This window comes from Lynx canadensis, chromosome D2 (assembly GCF_007474595.2).
Source record: "Lynx canadensis isolate LIC74 chromosome D2, mLynCan4.pri.v2, whole genome shotgun sequence".
NCBI classification, from domain to species: domain Eukaryota; kingdom Metazoa; phylum Chordata; class Mammalia; order Carnivora; family Felidae; genus Lynx; species Lynx canadensis.
The window spans coordinates 67,880,996-67,903,847 of record NC_044313.2 but is presented as its reverse complement, the minus strand read 5'-3'; the positions used below and the strand labels follow the sequence as shown (position 1 = coordinate 67,903,847).

General features: G+C 48.9%; 1 protein-coding gene across 1 annotated transcript; it reads right to left on the bottom strand.

Annotated features, from left to right (window-relative positions):
- Positions 1-980: 980 nt before the first annotated feature.
- RHOU (ras homolog family member U) lies at positions 981-16,861 on the bottom strand. The gene is made up of 4 exons (XM_030334233.1): positions 16,712-16,861; positions 10,898-11,147; positions 9,151-9,209; positions 981-3,472 (listed from the first exon to the last, which is right to left on the bottom strand). The coding sequence occupies exons 1-4, from the start codon at positions 16,859-16,861 to the stop codon at positions 3,017-3,019; spliced, it is 915 nt and encodes a 304-aa protein (XP_030190093.1). The 3' UTR covers positions 981-3,016.
- Positions 16,862-22,852: the final 5,991 nt, after the last annotated feature.

Genomic DNA, 22,852 nt, shown 5'->3' with positions numbered 1-22,852 from the left:
ACACACGGGCCACCAGCACGTGATCCACTACAGACACCTGCGTCTGACGTCAGAGAGCGCTGAAGTCAGACCGTGACCCCAGAATTCTCAAAACCCCATTTTCAATAAGCACTTAATGTTGGTTAGGGAGGATTCCCAAAATGCCTCTGGGCTTTTCCAGCTTCCCAGCACGGAAGCCTGAGGCTTGCCAACCGGCCTGCTTTTCGACGGGGCCGAACTTCCTCCTCCACTGACACTCTTGGGCAGAAAAGGCAAGCGCAGTTGTATCTGTAGGTCAGAATTTATTTCATACCACCTCGTTCATAGCATTTTCAAGGACAGCGTCCTGCTCAACATCATTTACGCGTGAAAAAGAGAGAAGCACAACTTGGTAAGGCACCAGGTTACGACAGTCGGGGAGAAGACTCTGCCTTCATTTTGGCTTGGGTAATAGCTGCGTGGTTTCTCTGAAGTCTGTCAAACACAGAGAACATTACAAAAGGTTCGCTTCCACATATGTGGTAAAAAAGAGAGAAAACACTTGGGAAGTATATTGTATTTTTAAATCATGACTGGCCTACACCGTAGGAGTTAAGCGAAGGTGGCATCTTCTTAAAGCACGACTCATAAAATCTCCTCTGCAATACCAAGCTGCAAGTTTAACGATGGCTGAGCTCTGAAGTGGGTCTTTATGTTTACCTCAAGACGTACTTTTAAAAACGTTTCTGCCTGGGGTGCCTGGGTGGCGCAGTCGGTTGAGCGTCTGACTTCAGCCAGGTCACGATCTCGCGGTCCGTGAGTTCGAGCCCCGCGTCAGGCTCTGGGCTGATGGCTCAGAGCCTGGAGCCTGCTTCCGATTCTGTGTCTCCCTCTCTCTCTGCCCCTCCCCCGTTCATGCTCTGTCTCTCTCTGTCCCAAAAATAAATAAACGTTGAAAAAAAAAATTAAAAACGTTTCCGCCCAAGTCACACAAAGAAACAAGAATGGAGGAAAGCGTTAAGTACAATCAATCGTACCTTTACTGTTCTATAAAACGCAGCAACATATGAAAAATGGTGGTGTTTAAAGGTCAACCCTCTAGGTTTTTAGCGCCAACGGTACAGGTTGTATCAAGCTGGGTTAGAAATAAAGCGCTTGCGTAAAGCTTTCAGAACTGGGCCACACAGGCGCTTTTCACCAACAGCTTTCAACCAGTGGCCCTCCAAGGCAGAGGGTGCCCGTGGCCTCTCCAGGGGGGCCAAGAGCTGCCCCATATGCTATCACATGCATAAAATTTCTTCCAAGTTTTGTGTTCCGACTTAAAAATTAATTTGCATTGCACTCCATGACATTTGTTTAAATACAAAAACACTGTTTAGAATGACTCCCCAAATAATTCCACCACCTCTCCCACCTGGTCTGCACACCAGGGCGGGCGGAGCCCAGCCCGGAAAGCTATTCTCACAGATAGGTGGACCAGGCCGGCAAGAGTGCTTTTCGGGAAGTCTGTCTGGAGCATTTTCACAATGAAGTAACGTTATTCCCTCAGGTTAGAACTAAATGCTTCAGGAAACAGCGGATTATCAATTTCAACGGATGGAAAAATAAATGGCAAACAACCCCTGTGTTTTAATTTTCAAACAAGGAAATCCGTTAATTTGATTTACTAACAGAGGCGAAAGAAACCCCGTCCCGATCTTTTATTTCTTCCGTAGAAAAACACAAATTAGTTTTGTTAAATATAAAAAAGACAACGCAAGACCCACGGAAAGAGGAGACGCTTCTCTCCGCTGGCTCTGCAGAGCTTTTCCCTAGTTTTTGAGCCGACTTTGGTGAATCTGTGTCACCCACTGCAGCCGGACGTGATAATTCAACGCGTCAGGGTACCTTTTTTGGCACTTCGGAAGCACCGCCATCACAAAAGGAAAACTATTCTTCTGATACGGCACTTGTTTTCTCCAGAAGACTAAGCTCTAAAAATCCGCCACCTTGAAGAACACAAATGGTTCACAAGCATATGGTTTTCTGGCTGTCCCACAGGAAGGATGCAGCTTCGCGAGGGGGCTGTGGTCCACCCCCCACCCCCCACCCCACCGCCCCCTGGCCGGCCGCAGCCGACCAGCCACACGAGCCCGGTGACACACAGCGCCGGGCCCTGCTGCCAGGTCCCTGAAAGGCATCTGTGGACTTCACTGGTTGTCGTAACGGGTTTCAAGAGACACCCATTTTAAAACGGGTTTCAAGAGATGTTCACGTTTGGTTTTCAGGTGGCCTCAAAGATGCGTCCAGACGTAGTTAAAATCCCATCTCTGAGTAGGGTATCATCAAAAAGAGAGCTGTTCAAAAAAGTCACAAAAGCAGGAACCTGAGCTTCCCTCATATCTGTTTTTTCGTGGCCGTGCTTTTCCCCATTAACCGTTTAAAAGTCTGAATCAGCAGCAAATATAGCCGTACGTACGTGCGCGTGTGCGTGTGCGTGTACACATTTTGGCTGACTTAAGGGAAATAAAGGTCATTTTGTCTCCTACAAACATTTGCTGCAGGCCCTTCAAGAATGTTCACTTCCCTGCAGGCGGGACAATGTAAGTGTGGACGTTGAAACGCAATTCTGACGGGTGCTCCCTGGCCGGCCCGCGTACGGAACGTCCTTGCATCGAGTAGCCCTTAATCAAGGGAGGGTCGACCACACCATTTCGCCGTTGGTCCTTCTGCGCATCATAAGGCGGCCAAGTCGCATCCTTGACACCCACATCCGAGCGGGTCTCTTTCATATTAGCTATAAATTAATCCCGAGGTCTCGGAGCTCTACTTTTGCAGAGTTAGGAACATTGCTCAACTCCCTTCAGAAATACCTTGCATAATTGGCTGGTCCCTAAGCTGAAACAAACAAAAACGTCGAAGGCAAGAAAGAATACCTAAACTGAGAGCTCCACCTGTTACACGCACACACATGCGTTTCCTCTCCAGGTTCTACACAATAAAAGGAGTCACGTCAGCTAATATAGCTTCTAATATCGGCTTCATCTAAAAACTGCCTTTTCCGGGTTTCTTGCCAACATCATACGACACAGCAGTACTTTTTCCACCAGGACTTGGAGAGGTTTTTCATTTTGTCAGGAGTCCTGCTTTTGCACTTCTTTGGCTGTTGCTGAGTGTCTGAGTACTGAATGCCGGCGACAATGGCCGCGTCAAAGACCTCTTTGAGGTTTTTCTGAGTCAAGGCCGAACACTCGATGTAGGAGGCGGCTTTGATCTCCTCGGCGCACAGCTTAGCTGCCTCTTCAGGCACCGGCTTCTCTTTGCATTTGTCCAGCTCAATGAGGACTTTGACGTCTTCTCTGAGATCCGACTGAGTTCCAACGAGGACGATGGGGGCTTTGGGACAGTGGCATCGGATCTCGGGCACCCACTTCTCACTGACGTTCTGGAAGGATGAGGGGCTCACCACACTGAAGCACAGAAGAAAGATGTCCGTGTTGGTGTAGCAGAGGGGCCTGAGTTTGTCAAACTCATCCTGCAACCAATCAAGGCACCCAAAAGTTATTTTTTAAATCCATTCTCATTAGCAAAAAGACCCCCTTACCAATTTTTTCCTCGGAAAGGGTTATAGCAAGCCCACTGCCAGGGCCTCGGAAAGCAATCCTGCTGCTTCCCTAAATGGGGCCCACATGCCCAGCCCCACGCAATCTGCCCAAAGTGTTCGGTGTTCTCATCAATACTCATGACCCATTTGCAACTCACCACAGAAAAAGTACTTACATCGGGTGAATTTCAGAAATAAAATTGACTTCATCTAGCCTTCAGCCCAGAGTAACCCAGACTTACTCTCTCAACTGTGGTGCTTAGCCACTCTTCCAAAACTTAGCATCCACACTGATCCCCAGGTCTCCAAGCTGACCCCAGTGAGCCCCGGTCTAACACAGCTCCTGTCTTCAAGAATCCAGCCCTGCCCTTAGGGTGCCTGGATAGCTCAGTCGGTTACCCGTCCCACTCGGTTTCGGCTCAGGTCATGATCTCACGGTTGTGGGGATTCAAGCCCCTTGTCGGGCGCTGTGCTTACACAGTGGAGCCTGCTTGGGATTCTCTCTCTCTCCCTCTCTCTGTCCCTCCCCCAGCCGCTGACTCTGTCTCTCTCAAAATAAATAAACTTTAAAAAAAAAAAAAAAGAATCCAAGCTTGCCTGTCCCCATGACAGCTGTGAGCGACGCCCGCCTCACCTATCTGCACCTGCACACACTCAGGGCACACTCAGTGCAGGGAAGAATTTTAATCAGACCCAAGGACAGACCCAGAATTGGAGCTGAGACCTCTCATAGGCCACCCTCACTGGCAAATCACTTACAACACTGGTTAACACATTCTCATTCTTGCTTGATGTTCCTCTTTCTTGCTTGATCTCTTTTTCTCCCTCCTTTCTTCCTTTTCTTACTTCCTTTAGCCTTTTTTTTTTTTTTTACCCCTGCAAATACCAGGGGCCTCCACGCACGGTGCTTTGGGAAGATAAAGGACCAGGGAAAGGGCATACCCACCCTACTCTTAAAATACAGAGAACTGGATGGAATAATTCTAATTCATTATAGAAACCAAGCATCATGCTGAATATCTGCAATAGTCACCCACTTCACAGAGTTGCATGCTGGACACTGGGCCCCGAGCAGGGCCAGGGGATTCACTGGGAACAGACAGACCTGGCCTCAGCCCTTGCGGAAACGTCTGCCTCCAAATCAGCATTTCTTTATAGTCTCCTGGAGTCCCATATTCAGCTAACTGAAAGCTTTCACTCACCTCTCTCATAGGAAAATATTTACATCATCTCATTCCTGTTTAGAATTTCTGGGGCGCCTGAGTGGCTCAGTCAGTTAAGCGTCTGACTTCGGCTCAGGTCATGATCTCACGGTTGGTGGGTTCGAGCCCTGCGTAGGGCTCTGTGCTGACAGTTCAGAGACTGGAGCCTGCTTCGGATTCGTGTCTCCCTCTCTCTCCGACCCTCCCCTGCTCGCACTCTGTCTCTCTCTCTCTCTCAGAAATAAATAAACATTAACAAAAATTTTTTTTAAATTTCTATCGGTGGGGGCCCCTGGCTGCCTCAGGTCGGAAGACATATAGGACTCTCGACCTCAAGGTCGTGAGTTCAAGTCCCCTACTGGGTGTAGCGATCATGAAAAAAATAAATACATAAACGTTAAAGACAATAAAAAATAGATAAAATAAAATTTCTGTCCGTGGGCGCCAGTCATCCGCAAGTGGACTGTAACAGACCACTTCCCAGTGGCCAGAAAAAGTGAAATGTCATCCAGGTTTTCATTACTGACATGCACATTATTCCGTATCTGCAGCCTTTCTGCAGATGTAAAGAAAACCTGGATCTGTTTTTTTTTCTTCATTTGAAGCTCCGTATTTCCGTTGTAGGGCAACAACCAACAATATTGAAGTCAGCCAGCTACAATGCTCAGGAATAAATCTGGCATTTCGGAACGTCACTGCCACGTGTCGGTCTTCTACAAACGACAGTTTAAAAAGAACAACTTAGCTTCCTTAGTGCCAACTTTGTGTGGAGGAATAAACGCAGAAACCCGACCAGGTAGACTACGGCCTCGCTCTGAAGACCTCGTAATAAAACATTCCTTCTGTTCTCGGAGGCCTCAAAGCAAAAGCACAAGACTGAGCCCCACGTAAAGGCAGCTCCCTCAGGCAGCTGCACCTCGCTGTGAGAAGGCAGTCACCCTCGGCCGTGGCCTGGAATCCGGGCTTGCATTTCCAATAAAGAGAAAGACAGGCACAGGGGCTGGGCCCTGTGACAGGCCTTTGGAAATCTGGCTCCCCAGACCTCTGGGGAGTCTGGCTAAGGGGCTCCGGGAGCCGAGCAGAAATGAAACCCTCCTCCTCACGGCCTGCCCAGAAACCTTAGATAGTTGCTGAAATAAATGCAATGTGCACATGGGGGACGAGGCCAGTGGAACGCAGCCCCAAGGAAACGTGTGCTGAGGCCCAGTGACTGGCATGCACCTGCCGGGTGGGCAGGAAGACGCACAGAATTCCGTCAGGGGCGGGGCGGGATGGACAGGCAGCTCAACAGTAACCTTGGTCAAGCTGCAACCTGATTTTTTTTTTTTTTTTTTTTGGTAATGCCACCGCGAACTACTCCTATTTCAGTGACGGTCCTCTCTCTTCTGCCAAAGGTATGTTTTGCAGAGCCCTCAGTCTCCGATCTATTCTCACTCAAGTAAGAGCGTGAGTCCAGTGTTAAGAGCTCCTCGTAAGGTCTCACAGGCTCACCTACCTCCCTGACAGGAAGACCCGAAGGCACAAAAAGCGATTTCTAGTTCCTCATGCAGCCAAGGAGCGCCACATTCTTGCTCCGAGCTTCCATATGAAACCAGGGCATTGGGGCCCCAGGTTAGGGCAATCTGTGCTCACGTTTCCCTGGGTTGGGACTCAGACGTGACACAAGTCATAAGGCTACTGTGAGGACTGCCTGAAGGGGTGGGGGCCGGGGGGGTTCCACGGGTTGAGTCAACATCAGGGAAATACAGCAGGTGTCAGATCAAGTCCCTTAAAAGGCAGTTTATCAGATCTGGATTAACTAAGGAAGTTGGGAAAGAACTACCACTTGGACCGGCTTTGCTGTGAGTCCAAATAAGTCCCAAATGACACCTGGGGTGTAGGGGAAAAATGACTTTATCTTACCAACCGTGTAGGTTTCATAAATAGTTTTTGAAGTTAGTTTTCTACACGTCTTTAGATGGTCACCTCCTCCGTTACATAATAAGGTATGCGTTACTAACCAATACGTCAGTTAAGAAATACAGTCCAGGGGCGCCTGGGTGGCTCAGTCGGTTGAGCGTCCGACTTCGGTTCAGGTCATGATCTCACGGTTCGTGGGTTCGAGCCCCGCATCGGGCTCTGTGCTGACAGCATAGCGCCTGAAGCCTGTTTCGAATTCTGTGTCTCCCTCTCTCTCTGCTCCTCCCCCGCTCATGCTCTGTCTCTCTCTCTCTCTCTCTCTCTCCTTCAAAAATAAATTAAAATTAAAAAAAAGGAAATTCAGTCCATCTCAACGAAAACATCACTGGGAGAGCAAGAAAAAAAAAACAAAACAATTTCCAAATAAACCAAAACGTACCAACTTGCACCAAAATCCTTCTATTTCCCTAAACAATTTCTTCATGAAAACGTCTCCAAAATTATTCTCGTGCTCCCCCACTTTCAGACAGACCATGCTACGACAAATCAAACCCCGCCTCAATAATTCAGGATCGTTTCCACAAAGCGGTCCCGATGAGACTCCTCTGCCTCTTCCATAACTGCTCAGAGGTTTTCTCCCCAGACCCACCTGTCCTGCGCCCCGAGCCCACGTTGCCTTCCGCCTTATGGAACTTCGCTGGTTTCTTTTCACAAGTTCTCCTCGCTGGTCTGTCTTCCCTCCAGACTGCGAAGTCTTGTGAGGGGCGGGCCCAGGACCTCAGTTAGCACTTCCCCAAGACCTAGCTAGCTCTCCTTTGTCTGTCTCCATGCGAAACCGAGACTCAGCCCTATTATGTGGCAGGCACCATGCAGGCCGAACCCCAACTTAGGAAGCCGTGTCTGCGGCAAGAACCAACATGTAACAGGAGAGCCCCATCAGTGGGCAGGGATGTCACTGAACTGCTTGCTCCCCGCCCCCCCCCGGGGGTCCCCAGTAACTGTGCCCTCTCGGGCCGTTAAGCTGCGCCTTCCTGCTTTAGCAGGGATGCCTATATTTATCGACGTGCTCCTCTGACCTCACCTGGAAGGTCAGAAAATCAGACACGGAGCAGGAAAAATATTCCCACTTTACGCAAAGCCATACAGCGTTCGCTATAAATACGAGGAGGGCGTCCAGAAAAGATGAAACATTGCAACGGCGGTGTTCTTTGCGTTCTCTTTTGCACAGACTACACACGGTGTTTGATTTTCCCTGCTGCGGCTGAAGGGGAAGGAGGAGGAGAGAAACAAGAGGCCGGGCTACCACTCCCGCCGCTGTGGCCCCCGCCAAACCAGCGTTGAGCCGGAGACCAGAGCTGCTCAGGCTTGTATCACCTGGAGGTTTGAACTCGCTGTCCCCTGGCTAGGTGAGCAGTTTGGAAGTCCTGGCTGGGACGAATTACTAGAGAATACTGGAAGGCCAACTTCTTAAACACGGAAGGTCACGTGACGATACCTCAGAGAGTGAAGTGGGCCCTTTCACGGGCCTACAAAGTGCCCCTCAGCATCTGCTCTAACAAAGTACAGGAAGGACTACATGTTTGTTAACCGTCACTTTGACCAACTCAAGACACAGCACCCTGGGTTCTCACAGGGAACGAGGAGACCTCGGTGACGAGCGCCATGCCAAGGGAGGACGGGGTGATGATGAGTCCCTGGAGCTCGTCGGGGAACACCCGAATCCCCATCGCTCCCTGGGTGTCCGATCCAAGTGCCTAACCTTCCCACGATTTGGAAAGACTAAGTCCAGGTTCATTCATGACTCTGGTGCAGGACAGCTTTGGCCCCTGCATCTGCTTCAGGGAACGAAGGTGGCCCTAGCGAGTCGAACCACGGCTTAGGAAATGCCATCTTTTTCTTATTCATTTATTTACTTATTTACTTATTTATTTATTATTTTTGAGACAGAGAGAGACAGAGCATGAGCAGGGGAGGGTCAGAGAGAGGGGGAGACACAGAATCCAAAGCAAGCTCCAGGCTCTGAACTGTCAGCACAGAGCCCGACGCGGGGCTCGAACTCACAGACCACGAGACTATGACCTGAGCCGAAGTCCGACGCTTAACGGACGGAGCCACCCCGGTGCCCCAAAACTCCATCTGTCTCTTGAGCAAATTTCTTTAATATGTGGCTGGTTGACTTCCAAAGAAATGATTACATCGCCAACTAACTTTGAGAAATGATCACAGAGCATCAGTGATAATTTTTAATAAAAACCAGAGAGTAAATAAGGTCAGAAACGCCTGTGAGAAGAGAACTGTTCTTCACCCTGTTGTCCCCGTCCTGCCCACGCAAAGCTGGGCCAAACCCGGTTTTACTAGCTCAGGGCTTTACCCCCCTCCCCGTCACCCTCTCAGGGGTGGGTCTACTTCCTGAGGCTTTAGAATGACCCCGTTTATGCAAGGAGGGTATTCTGAGGCTTTTCAAAGGCTGGTTCCCTTCCCACCACTGAGCCGCGACGATACACTAACCTGCCCGGCAGTGTCACAGAGCTGGAGTCTCACAGGCCGTCCGTCCACCGAAACCACCGCTTAAAAACAAGATGAAAACAATGATCAGGGGGGGGGTGTCCTTTAACCCCTTTCAGGAAAACCATCGTTTTAGCTGCAACTACCAGTCTCCCTCCAAACCCTTCGGTTATTCTCGGTCCCCTAATGAATTAAAGACTGGTCTAAAACAAGGAGGCCCCCATGCAGGCACTTTTGTATACAACCCTCCTGGGCTGGCACCTCACGGCACTGCCCGGATGAGGCCGCGAGCCCCTGAGCCATCGGATGGCACCCCAGAAGGGCCTGCACTCTTCTCCCAGCCCCGGAAGATTTATTTGCCCGTCACACTAGTTTCAAAACACCTAAAAGCAACACTGGGGGGTAAATGGGAACCAACCTTGCCGTTTTAACTCAGTGGGAAGCCTCACAAATAATTCTGTTTTCCCTTGGGATCTGTTCCAAGACTTCATGGTTTATCAGAAAATTGTAGCTTGTTTTGAGAACACGAGCAAACACAGGCTGCCTGCATTGTCCTGTTTATGGAAGCGGGCCCTGCTCATCTCACCCTGTCGGCTCAAAGAGAGGATTAAAAAAGAAAAGAAAGCCTGTCCACCTTTCCACTGGGATGGGGTACCGGGCAGGGGCCTGCCTCAGGGCACAGCCTGAGGTTTCTATTTGAATTAAGCACCCAAGTTTGTCTCAGTACAACTTTCTCAGTTCTTTTAATGTTTACACTGATCAGCTGGGAGGAGGAAAGGAGGGGGGGGAACCCAAAACTGTTTAGGTGGCAAACCCATTAGGTGTGGCACACTTTCATCTAGGGTACCCAAGCCCTTGCCATTGGACTAGGTGGTCAAGAAACATTTCTTTTTTTTTTTTTCCTTGAAGAGCAAGAGGGAGTGTTTCACACTAGCCTCTGTGGATTTTCACGTTTTTGTGAATTTCAAAAAAAAAAAAAAATCCCCGAAAACCCCTTTATCTTTGTTTCCACCAAACTAAAACCCAGCATACCATACTTAAGAGCTGTAAATAGCTTAGAGATAACTGAAAAGATACTAAGACATCAGAAACACAGCCAATGAGGGAGACGGAAGTAGGGGCAGTGGGGCCAGGGGAGAGGGACTCGGAAGAAATTGGGTTTACTCTCCAGGTTTAATCCGGACCGAAGCCTTTACCAGTGCCGTTTTCACCAAAGCAAGTATTTTCTGCCGTCTCCGTGGCTCTTTAAAGCGGAGACGCCCATTGTCACGGGAACCGCCAAAAGGAAAGGACCGACTCTCCGGGCCACAGGTAGGGCCACCTGCGCGTCACCTTCCCACTGAAACTCGGCAGCGGCGCCAGCAACGTCGACCTGACGCAACTTTCCTACGCAGCAAACTGACCAGGCAACCTGAACTCGACCTGTCTGATACTCGCTCGTCTGCTACTAAATTGCCCGACCATTTCTTTTCGCGTAGGCTCTGTCCCCCGTACCCCGCCCCCTCCGCCAGGCTCCGGCTTTAGGGTTCCCCGTTGCCTCTGGAGGCTCCGCGCTCGCCGGGTCCCCGAGGCTCGGGAAATGCCCGGCGCTCCGCGCCTGGTCGGCTTCCCAGCTGGAGCCCGCCCGGCCCCGCAGCCCCCTCGGTCCCCCAACCCCCCCGCCCCGGGACCTTCGCGCCGCCCTCCCCGCCCACTCCCCCGCGGCCATCGGCACCGCAGACCGCGGCCCCGCGCCCCCGTCCCCGCTCACCCGAGAAGTTGTCGAAGGCGGTGGGGATGTACTCGGTGGGGTAGCCGTTGGTGGTGTAGCTCACCACCAGGCTCGTCTTGCCCACGGCGCCGTCGCCGACGAGCACGCACTTGACGCCGCGCCCCTCGGCACCGCCCGCGCGCCCCCGGCCCCCCGGCGCCCCGGGCCCGCGCCCCCCGCGCGCCCCGCGCTCCCGGCGCGGCGGAACGGGCGGCGCCTCGCAGCGGCCGGGGAATGCGGGGTCCCCCTGCTGCGGGTGGCATCGTGTTGCGCGCGCTCGGGCGTGCAGGCGCGAGCGAGCAGGGCCCGGCCCGCCCGCCCCTCGGTCCCGGAGCCCTCCGAGAGGGACGAGCTGTCACCGACCGCGGTGGGCGCGTGCCCGGCCCCCGAGAGCGGCGGTTCCAGGCCACACGCTCCCAGACAAAGGCGGCCGGGGTGGGTCGCGGCTCTGGGCTCGGGCGGCGCCACCTGGCTCCGCTCCGCGCGGTCAGAGGACTGCGGGCCGGCCGAGCGCCGTGGAGCCCGAGCGCTCTGTCTCCTCCCGGCTTCCGGCGACACGACGCGTGGGGGGCGGGAGGGGAGGGGAAAGAGGCGGGTCCGGCCCGGCCGCTCTGTCCCCGCGCCGAGGCCACAGCGCCCCCCGCCTGCGCGCCGGGCCCCTGCACCCGGGCCAGAGGCGGTGCTACGCCGGGCGGGTGAGGAGCGCGGTCGCGGCTCCGGGCCGAACGGACCCTCGCTGCAGGGGGGCGGCTGCCGCCCGCTCTGGGGGTGGACCCTGAACACCCACTCCGGGGCGCGTGGCCCGGAGGCGACGGGTGGCCGAAGGCAGCCTCCGCCCACCCCCCGGCGGCCGAGACTGACACCACCGCCGGAGTGACCGAAGCGGTTCCGCCTTGTTGCGCCCACGCGGGCGGGGAAGCCTGAGCTTCCTCCGGTTCCCCTGGCTCCCCGCCTCCCCTTCCCGGCCGCAGCCTGTGCCGTGGGGGCCCCTTGCTGGCCACAGTGCTTCACCCAAGGGGGAAATGAAGCGTCTTGGGGACACGCCCACAGGAGACTGAATTAAAAGGCAACTTTTTAAAGTCTTCGCTACAGCCCATCGTGTGATTTTTCTTCTAAGATCATTTGTGCTCCAATCGTTTGGGAACAAAATGATGTCAGGTCCAGCGCTATTGCTCGTTGGGCATGCCATGAACCAGCAAAGTAATTTGTAGATTCAATTTCTTCTTCTGCGTAAAGTGTTATTTGGAGACATTAATATAATGGGGGGCGGGGAGTCCCATTTGTCTCTGACTTCTTCCTCCTACATTTGGTCAACAGTCCACGCAGAAAACAGGGGAGCCTGGTTCTAGTCAGGACGCAAAGTCTTCTCGGGGTTTACAGGTGGTTTAAGAAGGGTCACACACTATTCGCATAAATACTGGCGCTACAACAGCGACAACAACAATAACAGTAACAGCAGGAGCTAATATTGAGCCTTTATGTGCCAGACACTGTTGGAAGCACTCTGCCTGAACTCATTTGTTTAATCTTCACGTGACTTATACCCATTCTACAGATGCGAAAATCCCAGGCTCAGAGATATTTTAGAAATGCCCGGGTTCCACAAGCTGTAAAGTGGCAGCGACAAGATCCAAACCCAAATAGTCTAGCTCCAGAGCCTAAGCTTTTGGTTTTTCCAAGTTCTTACTTACATTCCAGTTAGTTAACATCCGGTGTAATGTTAGTTTCAGATGTACAATATAGTGATTCAATGATCCTATACATTTCAGGGCTGAGACTATGCAGCTATGGGGACACGGGGAGATTCTGTTCAAGGGACACAAAGCTTCAGTTACACAAGATAAGTTCTGGAGATCTCATGTACAGCGATGGGACTATAGTTAACAACATTGTATTGTCCTACTTGAAATTTGCTAAGAGGGCAGATCTTAAATTTCTCACCACCCACACACAAATGTGAGGTGATGGATAATGTTAAGTGCCTTGACTGGGGTGAGTATTTCACTGCGTATATAGGTATTAAATTATCTAATTGTATACCTTAAATGTGCACAATTTTTAATTGTCAACTATACTGGAGGAAAAGGATATGCAGGTAAAAGAATGTTGAAAAATAGTATTATGGAGCGGTGTGTCAGGCAGCTTATTAAAATGTTTTCTTGCGGGTTTTTCTTGATGTTTATGGTATTTGTTGGCCTTTTAAGTTTTATAGCTTGTCGTGATGCATTTCTCATTTTAAATGAGTATTTTTTTAATGTTTATTTATTTTTGAGGGGGAGAGAGAGACAGACCGTGAGTGGGGGAGGGGGAGAGAGAGAGGGAGACAGAATCTGAAGCAGGTTCCAGGCTCTCCATGCTTTCAGCACAGAGCCTGATGCAGGGCTCGAACTCATGAACTGTGAGATCATGACCTGAGCCCAAGTCGGACGCTTAACCGACTGAGACACCCAGGTGCCCCCTGAATATTTATTTTTGTACCTAATCGTCGAATTGATATTTTTCTCTTAAAGAAGGCCCCCAAATTTGATAAGCTTTTAGGCTGTACAAAATTTTGCTTTACCCCCTACATCTGGCCATATGTTAATTTTTGTATCCTGTAGCCTTTGACTCCTGCTTTACTCCCTTTTTAAAAAGTTTTGTTCAATTTATTTAAACTGAAAAAAAAAATTCCCCCATTTCTCCCACCCCCACCACCTCCCACCTCTTGCAACCACCAATTTGCTCTCTGTATCTGTGAGCTTATTTGGTTTTTGTTTGGTTGATTTGGTTGGTTGGTTGGTTGGTTGGTTGGTTGGTTTAGATTTCACATATGAGATCATACAATATTCGTCTTACTCCGTTTGACTTATTTCACTTATCAAAATGCTCTCAAAGCCCATCCATGTTTTCACAGATGGCAAGATTTCATTCTTTTTTTTGTGGCTGAATAATATTCCATTGTGCGTGTATATATAATACATTTTCTTTATCCATTCATCCACTGAAGGACACCTAAGTTGTTTCCATGTCTCCATTAAAAATAATGTTGCAACAAACTGAGGGTTGATGGAGGGGGTGGGTGGGAGGGAGGGGAGGGTGGGTGATGGGCATTGAGGAGGGCACCTGTTGGGGTGAGCACTGGGTGTTGTATGGAAACCGATTCGACAACAAATTTCATATTTAAAATAATAATAATGTTGCGATGCCTAGGGAGGTGCAGATACCTTTTTGAACTAATGTTTTCACTTTCCTTGGATAAATTCTCAGAAGTAAGATTGCTGGATCATATGGTGGTTCTATTTTTAATTTTTTGGAGAAACTCCATACTGTTTCCATAAAGACTGCACCAATTTACGTTCCCACCAAGCAATGTACCCAGGGTTCCCTTTTCTCCGAATCCTTAGCAACACTCGTTCTTTTGCGTCTTTTCCATCATAACTATTCTAACAGGTATGAAGCGGTATCTCATGGTGGTTTTGATTTGCATTTCCCTGATGATTAATGCTAGTAAGCATCTTATCACGTACCTATTGGCCATCCATATGTTTTCGGGAATATGTCTGTTTAGATCTCCTGCCCACTTTTTCATCGGATTGTTTGAGAGTTTTTTTGCTGTTGAGTTTCTATGCGTTGTTTATATATTTGGGGTATTAGCCCCTTATCGCACAGATGACTCACAACTACTTTCTCTCCTTCAATAAATTACTTTTTCGTTTGGTTGATGGTTTTCTTTGCTGTGTGGAACCTTTTTAGTTGCACTCCTTTTTTTATGCTGTCCCCTACTAGGTTGAATATTGTCACATCCCCACTCATTTCGCCCCCTCTTTCTCGATGCAGCTTAATAAACTGCAGCCTTATCAAAAATACCCAGAACGAATTCTCCCCCTATTTATAAGAATCTGATGCTGGTGACTCAGGAGAGCAGGCTCCATGCTTCACGGTGTGGTATGTCATTCCAGATGAAAAGTGGAGAAGCGGCCTGGAGCACCAGAAACCCAACTGAGGTCAGGCCCTGCCCTCCAAGTATGTGGGTCCAAACCGAATGATACTTTTTAAATTTATTTTCTGTCTGTTTCCTCTCGCAAGGACTTTATTTTGTTTATCCCTACACCCCACACTCAGAATCACGTGGGGCAAATAACAGACTACTATTTCTATTGCTTCTGTTACACAATCAAATCTGTGTCTTGAAGCAATGACTAGGAAAGACCATTTCTCTGCTCTCTTTTAAGAATGCATTACCCCTCCTGTATCCCAATTTGACTTCACCATGACTGCACAATTGATTCAATGTCTCCACTGGGTCTTGAGGGTAGGAAATATGGGAAATGCTGGCAATTGCCTGGGCACAGAATTTCCACTCTTCTTTTTTTTTTTAATGTTTTTATTTTATTCTTGAGAGAGAGCACAAGCGGGGGAGGGGCAGAGAGAGGAGGACAGAGGATCTGAAGTGGGCTTTGCGTGGACAGCAGAGACCCTGATGTGGGGCTCAAACTCACGAACCGTGAGATCATGACCTGAGCCGAAGTCGGCTGCTCAACCAACTGGGCCGCTCAGATGCCCCACAGGATTTCCATTCTTAAGATCTCATCCCTGGGGCGCCTGGGTGGCTTAGTCACTTGGGCGTCCGACTTCCGCTCGGGTCACGATCTCGCGGTTTGCGAGGTCGAGCCCCACGTCTGGCTCTGTGCTGACAGCTCAGAGCCTAGAGCCTGGTTCGGATTCTGTGTCTCCCTCTCTCTTCCCCTCCCCTGCTCATGCTCTGTCTCTCTCTGTCTCAAAAATAAATAAAATATTAAAAAAAAAAAAATCTCATCCCTGTTTGGCCCTCCAGCTCAGGTGTGAACATCTTCCACCCCACCCCAAACCCTTCTTCCCACTCTTCCAGAATCCCACCATTGCCCGACACACCCAGGCCAGGAGCCTGCACCCCTTTCCCCCTTCTTTCTCTGACTTATCCCTGTTTATGACACAGGTCTCAGCTGAGACGTCACTTCCTCCGGGAAGTGTTCCCTGACCCCCTGCCATTGACGTACCCGTGCTTTGCTTCACCAAACTCCTGAACTCCAACACATTTTCTAGTATTTTTTTTCCAAAAAGTTCTTCTACCTGTTCCACTAGCAAAGATTATCTAATTTTGAAATCTACTAATTATCGTGAATTTATAACTTGTTTACCAATACAGTAAAACAACCGTCCTAAGGGAATCTTCACTGTGTATCTTTCACTTTTCTATCTTTTCACATATTCAAGAAGTAAGCTACCATAATTTTTTAATTAATGCATCTCTTGCCAGGATCCATCGTCAGATTCAGTACAAAGGTGTTTTTTCTGCTATTTATATAATATTTCACCATTTACCCATCTCTACTAAATAAATAACAGCAGATAACCAAATCAGAAGTGCATGGTTTCTGGATCTGTCATGTTAACAGGGCACATAGCTATGTGTGTTTACTCTTGTTTGTTTGTTTGTAATTATTTATTTTGAGGGGGGAGAGCGCAAGTGAGGGAGGGGCAGAGAGAGGGGGAAAGAGGATCCAAAACAGGCTCTGCGCTGACGGGCTGCCAGCAGTGAGCCCGACGCGGGGCTCGAACTCACGAACCGCAAGATCGTGACCTGAGCTGAAGTCGGACGCTCCACTGACTGAGCCACCCAGCCTCCCCTCCGTGTGTTTATTCTTTCTTCAAGCCTTAACCCTTTGCCTTGGACAAACTAACCTCGTATCTTTCCTTCAGCAGTGCCCTCATTTTAAAATGTCCTATGAGAGTCCACCAGTTAGAAAATTACTTCTCGTAAACTGAAGATTCTGAGCTGTGTTGTCTGTCGCCAACGGGACACTGCTGCTTCCACTTGAGGCTGGGACTGCGTTGCCCAGAACATCCTTCTCCGCGCGGTTGCAGGCTAAAGATGTCCAAGAAGAGGAGCTCCCCGGGGATTTGGAAGGTGGCAGGGTAGTAGGAGAGGGTCGTATGGCCAAGCATGATGGCAGACACACACAGAGGGGCCCGGCACGCCTGCACTCTCCTCCCGCTCTGTGCCCACCTCCCCATGCTTACAGCAGCCCCGAGCCCACCCCCTGTCACTGCCCCCCCCCCCGGAGGCTAGAGCTCCCACACTCACTTCTCAAGCTCCCCTTTCATGGCCACATCTGCATGGCTACTGGGTTTTCTCTCAAGTTCTAGCTGGTACCCTACACCAGTTAGCAGCTCTCTAGTAACTCCCAAATTCATGAAATCTCCTCTTCTTAGCCCCTGTACCCTGCAGTGGCTGTTTTCCTAACTGAGCCCTGGCCATACCCTTAGTCTCTCTTTTCCCACTGGGCATGCCATCATAGGGAAAAAAAAAATTGACAAGGAAACTAATCTTGGCATTTCCCACTGGAAAAGGAGGGGGGAATCGTATAAACGGCATCAAACCATCAGCTGGTCCACGAGTAGGTCCTTGTCCGTAATCACAGACCCCTTAACTCTTCCATCAGCTAGTATTATGGTAAGGGGTCACGGACGTGGTTCAACATGTTGGTTTAGGTGCCCCTGTTTCCAGATGTCCTTTTGTCACTTGCCATCACCCTGTTGGTAACTAGAAAGAATAAATTCAGAGCTCCCATCGGCAGGATGAAATTTTCAGATGTGAAAATCAATCGTTAACTTTGATTGTAAGAAATATATCTGAGGGGGGCCTGGATGGCTCAGTCAGTTGAGCGACCGACTTCGGCTCAGGTCATGATCTCACAGCTTGTGCGTTCAAGCCCCGCGTTGGGCTCTGTGCTGACAGCTCAGAGCCTGGAGCCTACTTCGGATGCTGTGTCCCCTCTCTCTGCCCCTTCCCCACTCATGCTCTGTCTTTCTCTGTCTTAGAAATAAATAAAAACATTAAAAAAGAGAAAGAAATATATCTGAAAATAAAATGTATTGTTTCTACTGATCAGATCTTAGCTAGGCTGCACAGCAGTGATAATAAACTCGAAATCTTAATGTCTAGAAACATAGGAGCTACTTTGGGGTCATGCAAAGTCCACTGCAGACCTAGTGGTTCTCCAAGGCAGCTCCCTTCCAAATGGTGACTCAGGGATCCGATTCTGCTTGTGTCTTGTAACTATGCCACCTGGGACACATGGTTTCCAGGAAAGAGAAAACGGCAGGTCGCATGCCAACTATTAAATGCTTCCTCTCAGATATGACTTCAGCCTACAGCTCTGCGTGCACCATGAATTTCTGTGCATGTACCCATGCATGCGACAGCAATTTTGTATGGGTTCAAAACAGGAAATAATCTAAGTGTCAAAATGGTAAAGTGGGTAAGTTCATTTTGGAATTTATGTTGTACTATTTCAGTCCAGAAAATGAATGAACTGCAGATAAATACAGCGCTAACGAATCTCACTCACATAATGCGGAGTGTAAGAAGCCAGATACAAAAAAGTGTGAACGATCTGATTTGATATATATAAAGTTTAGACAGGAGACAAACTAAACAGCATTAGAAGTCAGAGTAATTGAGGATAATTGTTACATTTGGAAAGGAGAGGGGGCCATAGGGGGCTTCTGATGTTCAGATATGTTCCGAGTGGTGGTTACATAGGTGTTTGCTTTATAGTAATTAATTATTACACTATATACTTGTTTTATTCACTTTTATGAATTTCATTATATGAATGCATTCACTTTTATGAATTTCATTATAGTCATTTTAAATGATTAAAAATATTCAAACCGGGGCGCCTGGGTGGCTCAGTCGGTTAAGCGTCCGACTTCAGCTCAGGTCACGATCTCACATTCCGTGAGTTCGAGCCCCGCGTGGGGCTCTGGGCTGATGGCTCAGAGCCTGGAGCCTGCTTCCGGTTCTGTGTCTCCCTCTCTCTCTGCCCCTCCCCCGTTCATGCTCTGTCTCTCTCTGTCTCAAAATAAATAAACGTTAAAAAAAATGTTTTTTTAAATAAATAAAATAAAATAAAAAATATTCAAACCTAAAAATTGTATTAAGTAGGACTGATGGGTGTTTGCATTTAAAGAACTATTTGCTTTAGCCCTAGCACAGTACTAACACACCTTTTGAACCAGATAACAAACTCTTAAAGTGAAATTTAAACAGTTTTTTAAAGTTTATTTATTTTTAAGAGAGAGAGAGAATGTGAGCCGGGGAGGGGCAGAGAGAGAGGGGGACACAGAATCCGAAGCAGGCTCCAGGCTCTGAGCTGTCAGCACAGAGCCGGACGCGGGGCTCGAACTCACCGTGAGATCATGCCCTGAGCTGAAGTCAGACGCTTAACTGACTGAGCCACCCAGGCACCCCTTAAAGTGAAATTTAAATGTGGTGGGATTGCCCCAAATCCTATCTAGACAAAACGTTCCCACGTATCATGAAGTCCTGCTGTACGTAATTTACATCTCTAATAGTTATTTTTAATATGTGCATCATCTTCCAACAAGTGCTGTTTATAGGTGTTTTAAAATTTTTAACAAACTAAACTGGTCCTGCAGGATTATTGCAAAAGACGGGAATGGCAATTTACAGACATAAGTTCCTGGAGGAAAATGAGAGCACCAGGGAGGGCCCTCGGAGGGATGGCAGGCAACTTGGCACTGAGAACTCGCTGGAGAGGAAAGGCCGGAATCACCGCCAATGTCAAAACCAGACGCTGTGCAAGGCAGGCTGAGCCACACTGCGGGCACCTGTCCCCCTCCTCGGCCTTGGTTTATTTTCCTCTTTAAAATCCCCACTCTGGGTCTTCCCAGCTGTTGCAACTCTGCCATTGGTGGGAAACACCAAGTCCGTACCCTAAGACCTGTTGCAACATTCTGGATTTGCCCTCCCAGCTGTTCTGACCTTTTTGATAGAAAAGCCTCCTTCCCAGACGTTTGCAGCAACTGATATGCTTCCAACTTCCCTCCCCAAACACACATCACAGAACCTCCCCAGGCCAAACACTTCCCAGCTGTCCAAATCCTTACACATGATAAGAACTCCTCAGAAACCCCTCTTAGCTATTGCAAAACCTTGACCTCCTCTCATTTTTCAGCCACCGTGAAGATAAGAAGTACCATGCAATCATTTCCCAACAAGTGTAATCACCCAAGCTGCAATTCTGAAAGAACAAGACTGTCCTGCTCCCTGCCAGAAACTGCAACCATCTCTCTCTTCGAGATCGTCCCCGCCGAGGGCCAGGAAGCACCCCCAATCCTACAACAGGGAAGAGAAGGGAATTTTCCTGTTTTCCCATAGTTGTCAGAATGCATTGCTGGGTTTGCACGGACGGTGTAACACACAGAATGAGCGTGTGCACGTCCAGATGCTTTACAAACCTGCCTCAGTTCGTCTTTGAGAAGAAATCGTGTAGCAGGAGGCCCGTTTTTTCTGTCATATATATCCAAAAAAGAGTGGGTCAGAAGGTGAATACTGTGCCTGCACATTGGAATTGTGCCATGAATTTTATTTGCAAGGTAAAGGAGTGTGGATGTTAGCTACCTTATTGGATGGAAGGATCCAACTCATGAACTTGATATGAATCAGCAATAATGAATCAGTTGGTTACGTGCCTGACTTCGGCTCTGGTCATGTTCTCACGGTTCCTGGGGCCCACGTTGGCTCTATGCTGACAACTCAGAGCCTGGAACCTGTTTCGGAGTCTGTGTCTCCCTCTCCGTCTCTGTCCCTCCCCCGCTTGTGCTCTCTCTTTCTCTCTCTCTAGTAAATAAACATTAAAAAAAATTTTTTTAAGAATAATAAAATTAACAAAAAGTAGAACATATATACATCATGCCCTGTTGAAATGTTTTCATATGTGCGTATTGCAAATTTAAAATCATTTTTACCTATGCATTAAAGTAATTCCAGAGACACTGATTGCGGCCCTTTGTTAACGTAAGGACTTGGTAAGGACCAAATATTTTGTTTACAATTTTTCCTGTCGTTCTAAAATTTTGTTACTTCAGGTGGCTCTCTAATCAATCAAAATTGGAAATCAATCAAAATATTTTACAGAGTTATCCCAGTCCGGAGAGCCCTTTCTATTGTCTTTACCTACCTGACGAAATCTTAGGCATCTTTGTAGGTTCAGCTGGAGCCAATGGCCAATTTGCTATCTTTCTGTCCTCTGTGCTCACCACCTTGGGAAGTGCCCTTCTTGGTATGCTCACCCCTCACAGATGGGCTCTGCAGACATGGAGGGTAAAGAAAGCTTCACAGTTTCACTAGGGAGGCTTCCAAAGCTGGGAGGGTGGGGGTCAGGGGGAGGGGCTCTGTGCCAATGGCCCCGGGTATTGCGGCCACCATGGGCTTCTGGAAATGACTCCTAGAGCTGTATACCTCCCAAGCATGGCAGGGAACCAGATTTGGGCACCACTGGGTGAGAAATACTTCTGGGCCATTCCTCCCCTAGGAACATAGAACGAGCCTTATTATCATTGGGATCTAGTTTCTGTAGAATTTGAAACCCTGCCCTTGGGGACTCGAGGGTGCAGAGCGAATTCCTACCACACATTCTAAGAGAGCGCCTTCAAATTCCTGAACCTGAAATAACCCAGAAGAGGAATACGAGCAGCAGGCAAGATTTCTGTTGATTAAAAATATTAGTTTCCTTTTCCTTGAACCCTTCTAACAGTAGCCCTGAGATTTTGAAAGCACGTGGAATAAAATGAGATGAAATGAAATGAAATGAAATGAAATGAAATGAAATGAAATGCAGAGAAAGGCTACCAGACAAGACTGAAAAACAGCCAACCAAAATAGGTGGCTTTGCTTGGCTCCAGCGAAGGACATGACGTCAATCAACGTGATTTGGCTCACCTCGGCCCATATCTGTTGAACTCGTCTATGTGTCAGGGGGTATATTTAAGGTCTAAAAGAACAGAGATCAACCTAGTGAAACAGGAGCTTCCAAATCATACATATTTAATATAAATACAAACGCTACCTTATCTTAGGAGGGAACTTCAAAACCCACACCCACTAGATTTAGATTAATTCAAAGGGAACTTTCTCGAGCCACCACGGGTGTACCCTTTCTTCCCAGGCAGTGGGACTTTCCTCTCTACAGAAGGGACATTGTGTGGGAGGAATGTCATTAAATTCACTCACTTAGGACATATTGATTAAGCTGCATGTGAGGCCTATGGTTCTGAGGATATGTCAATCAGCACAACAGACAAGTAAGTGAATTACATATCATGGTAGGGGATGAAAAGCACCATAGAGGAGAGCAAGCAGGGAAGGAGAAGGGGGATGAAGTGTGTCTTTTTTTTTTAATGTTTTATTTTATATTTGAGAGAGACAGAGAGACAGAGAGCAAGCAGGGGAGGTGCAGAGAGAGAGGGAGACACAGAATCCGAAGCAGGCTCCAGGCTCCGAGCCATCAGCACAAAGCCCAACTCGGGGGTCGAACTCACGAGCAGTGAGATCATGACCCGAGTCGAAGTCAGACCCTCGACCGACTGAGCCACCCGGGCACCCCAAGGGATGGAGTATGTCTTAATCAGGTAGTCAGAGGAGGCCTCACACAAATTACGTCTAAGCAAAGACTTCGAAGGATGGAGGGGAGTAGGTGTGTGGGTGTCTGGGGAAGGAGCATTCTGTTGTGTAAGTCATAGTGAGCTAGTTTGATTCACCATGGAATGGGGAAGGAGCATTCTAGGCAAAGGCAACAGCAAGAGCAAAATCTCTGCTAGCAGGGACTGGGTCAACAGGTCCGAAAAACAGCAAGGAGCCTCGTGCGCCTCGGAAGATGTTAGCAAGGGGGAGGATCAGGCCATGGAAGAAATGAAAAAAGGAAAATGAACCTAGGCCATGGCAGACATGGTGTCAGGTCTTCCATGTTGGATGCTGGAACTGAGATGGGTAGTAGCACCATGCGACCCGGGCTCCCGGGACCCCTGGGGCTACAGATGAAAAGCCACCGTCAAGGACGAGGGGAGCAGGGAGACCAGTTTAGGAGATGAAGAACTTGACTGGGAGCATAGAAGTGGCAGTGGGAAGGT

Coding starts and splice junctions, on each gene's coding strand:
- RHOU (XM_030334233.1), bottom strand. CDS start 16,861: ATGCTTGGCCATACGACCCTCTCCTACTACCCTGCCACCTTCCAAATC. Junction 11,148..16,711: donor AGTGGAAGCAGCAGTGTCCC/GTTGGCGACAGA, acceptor TGCCACCCGCAG/CAGGGGGACCCCGCATTCCC. Junction 9,210..10,897: donor CGCCTTCGACAACTTCTCGG/GTGAGCGGGGAC, acceptor CTTGTTTTTAAG/CGGTGGTTTCGGTGGACGGA.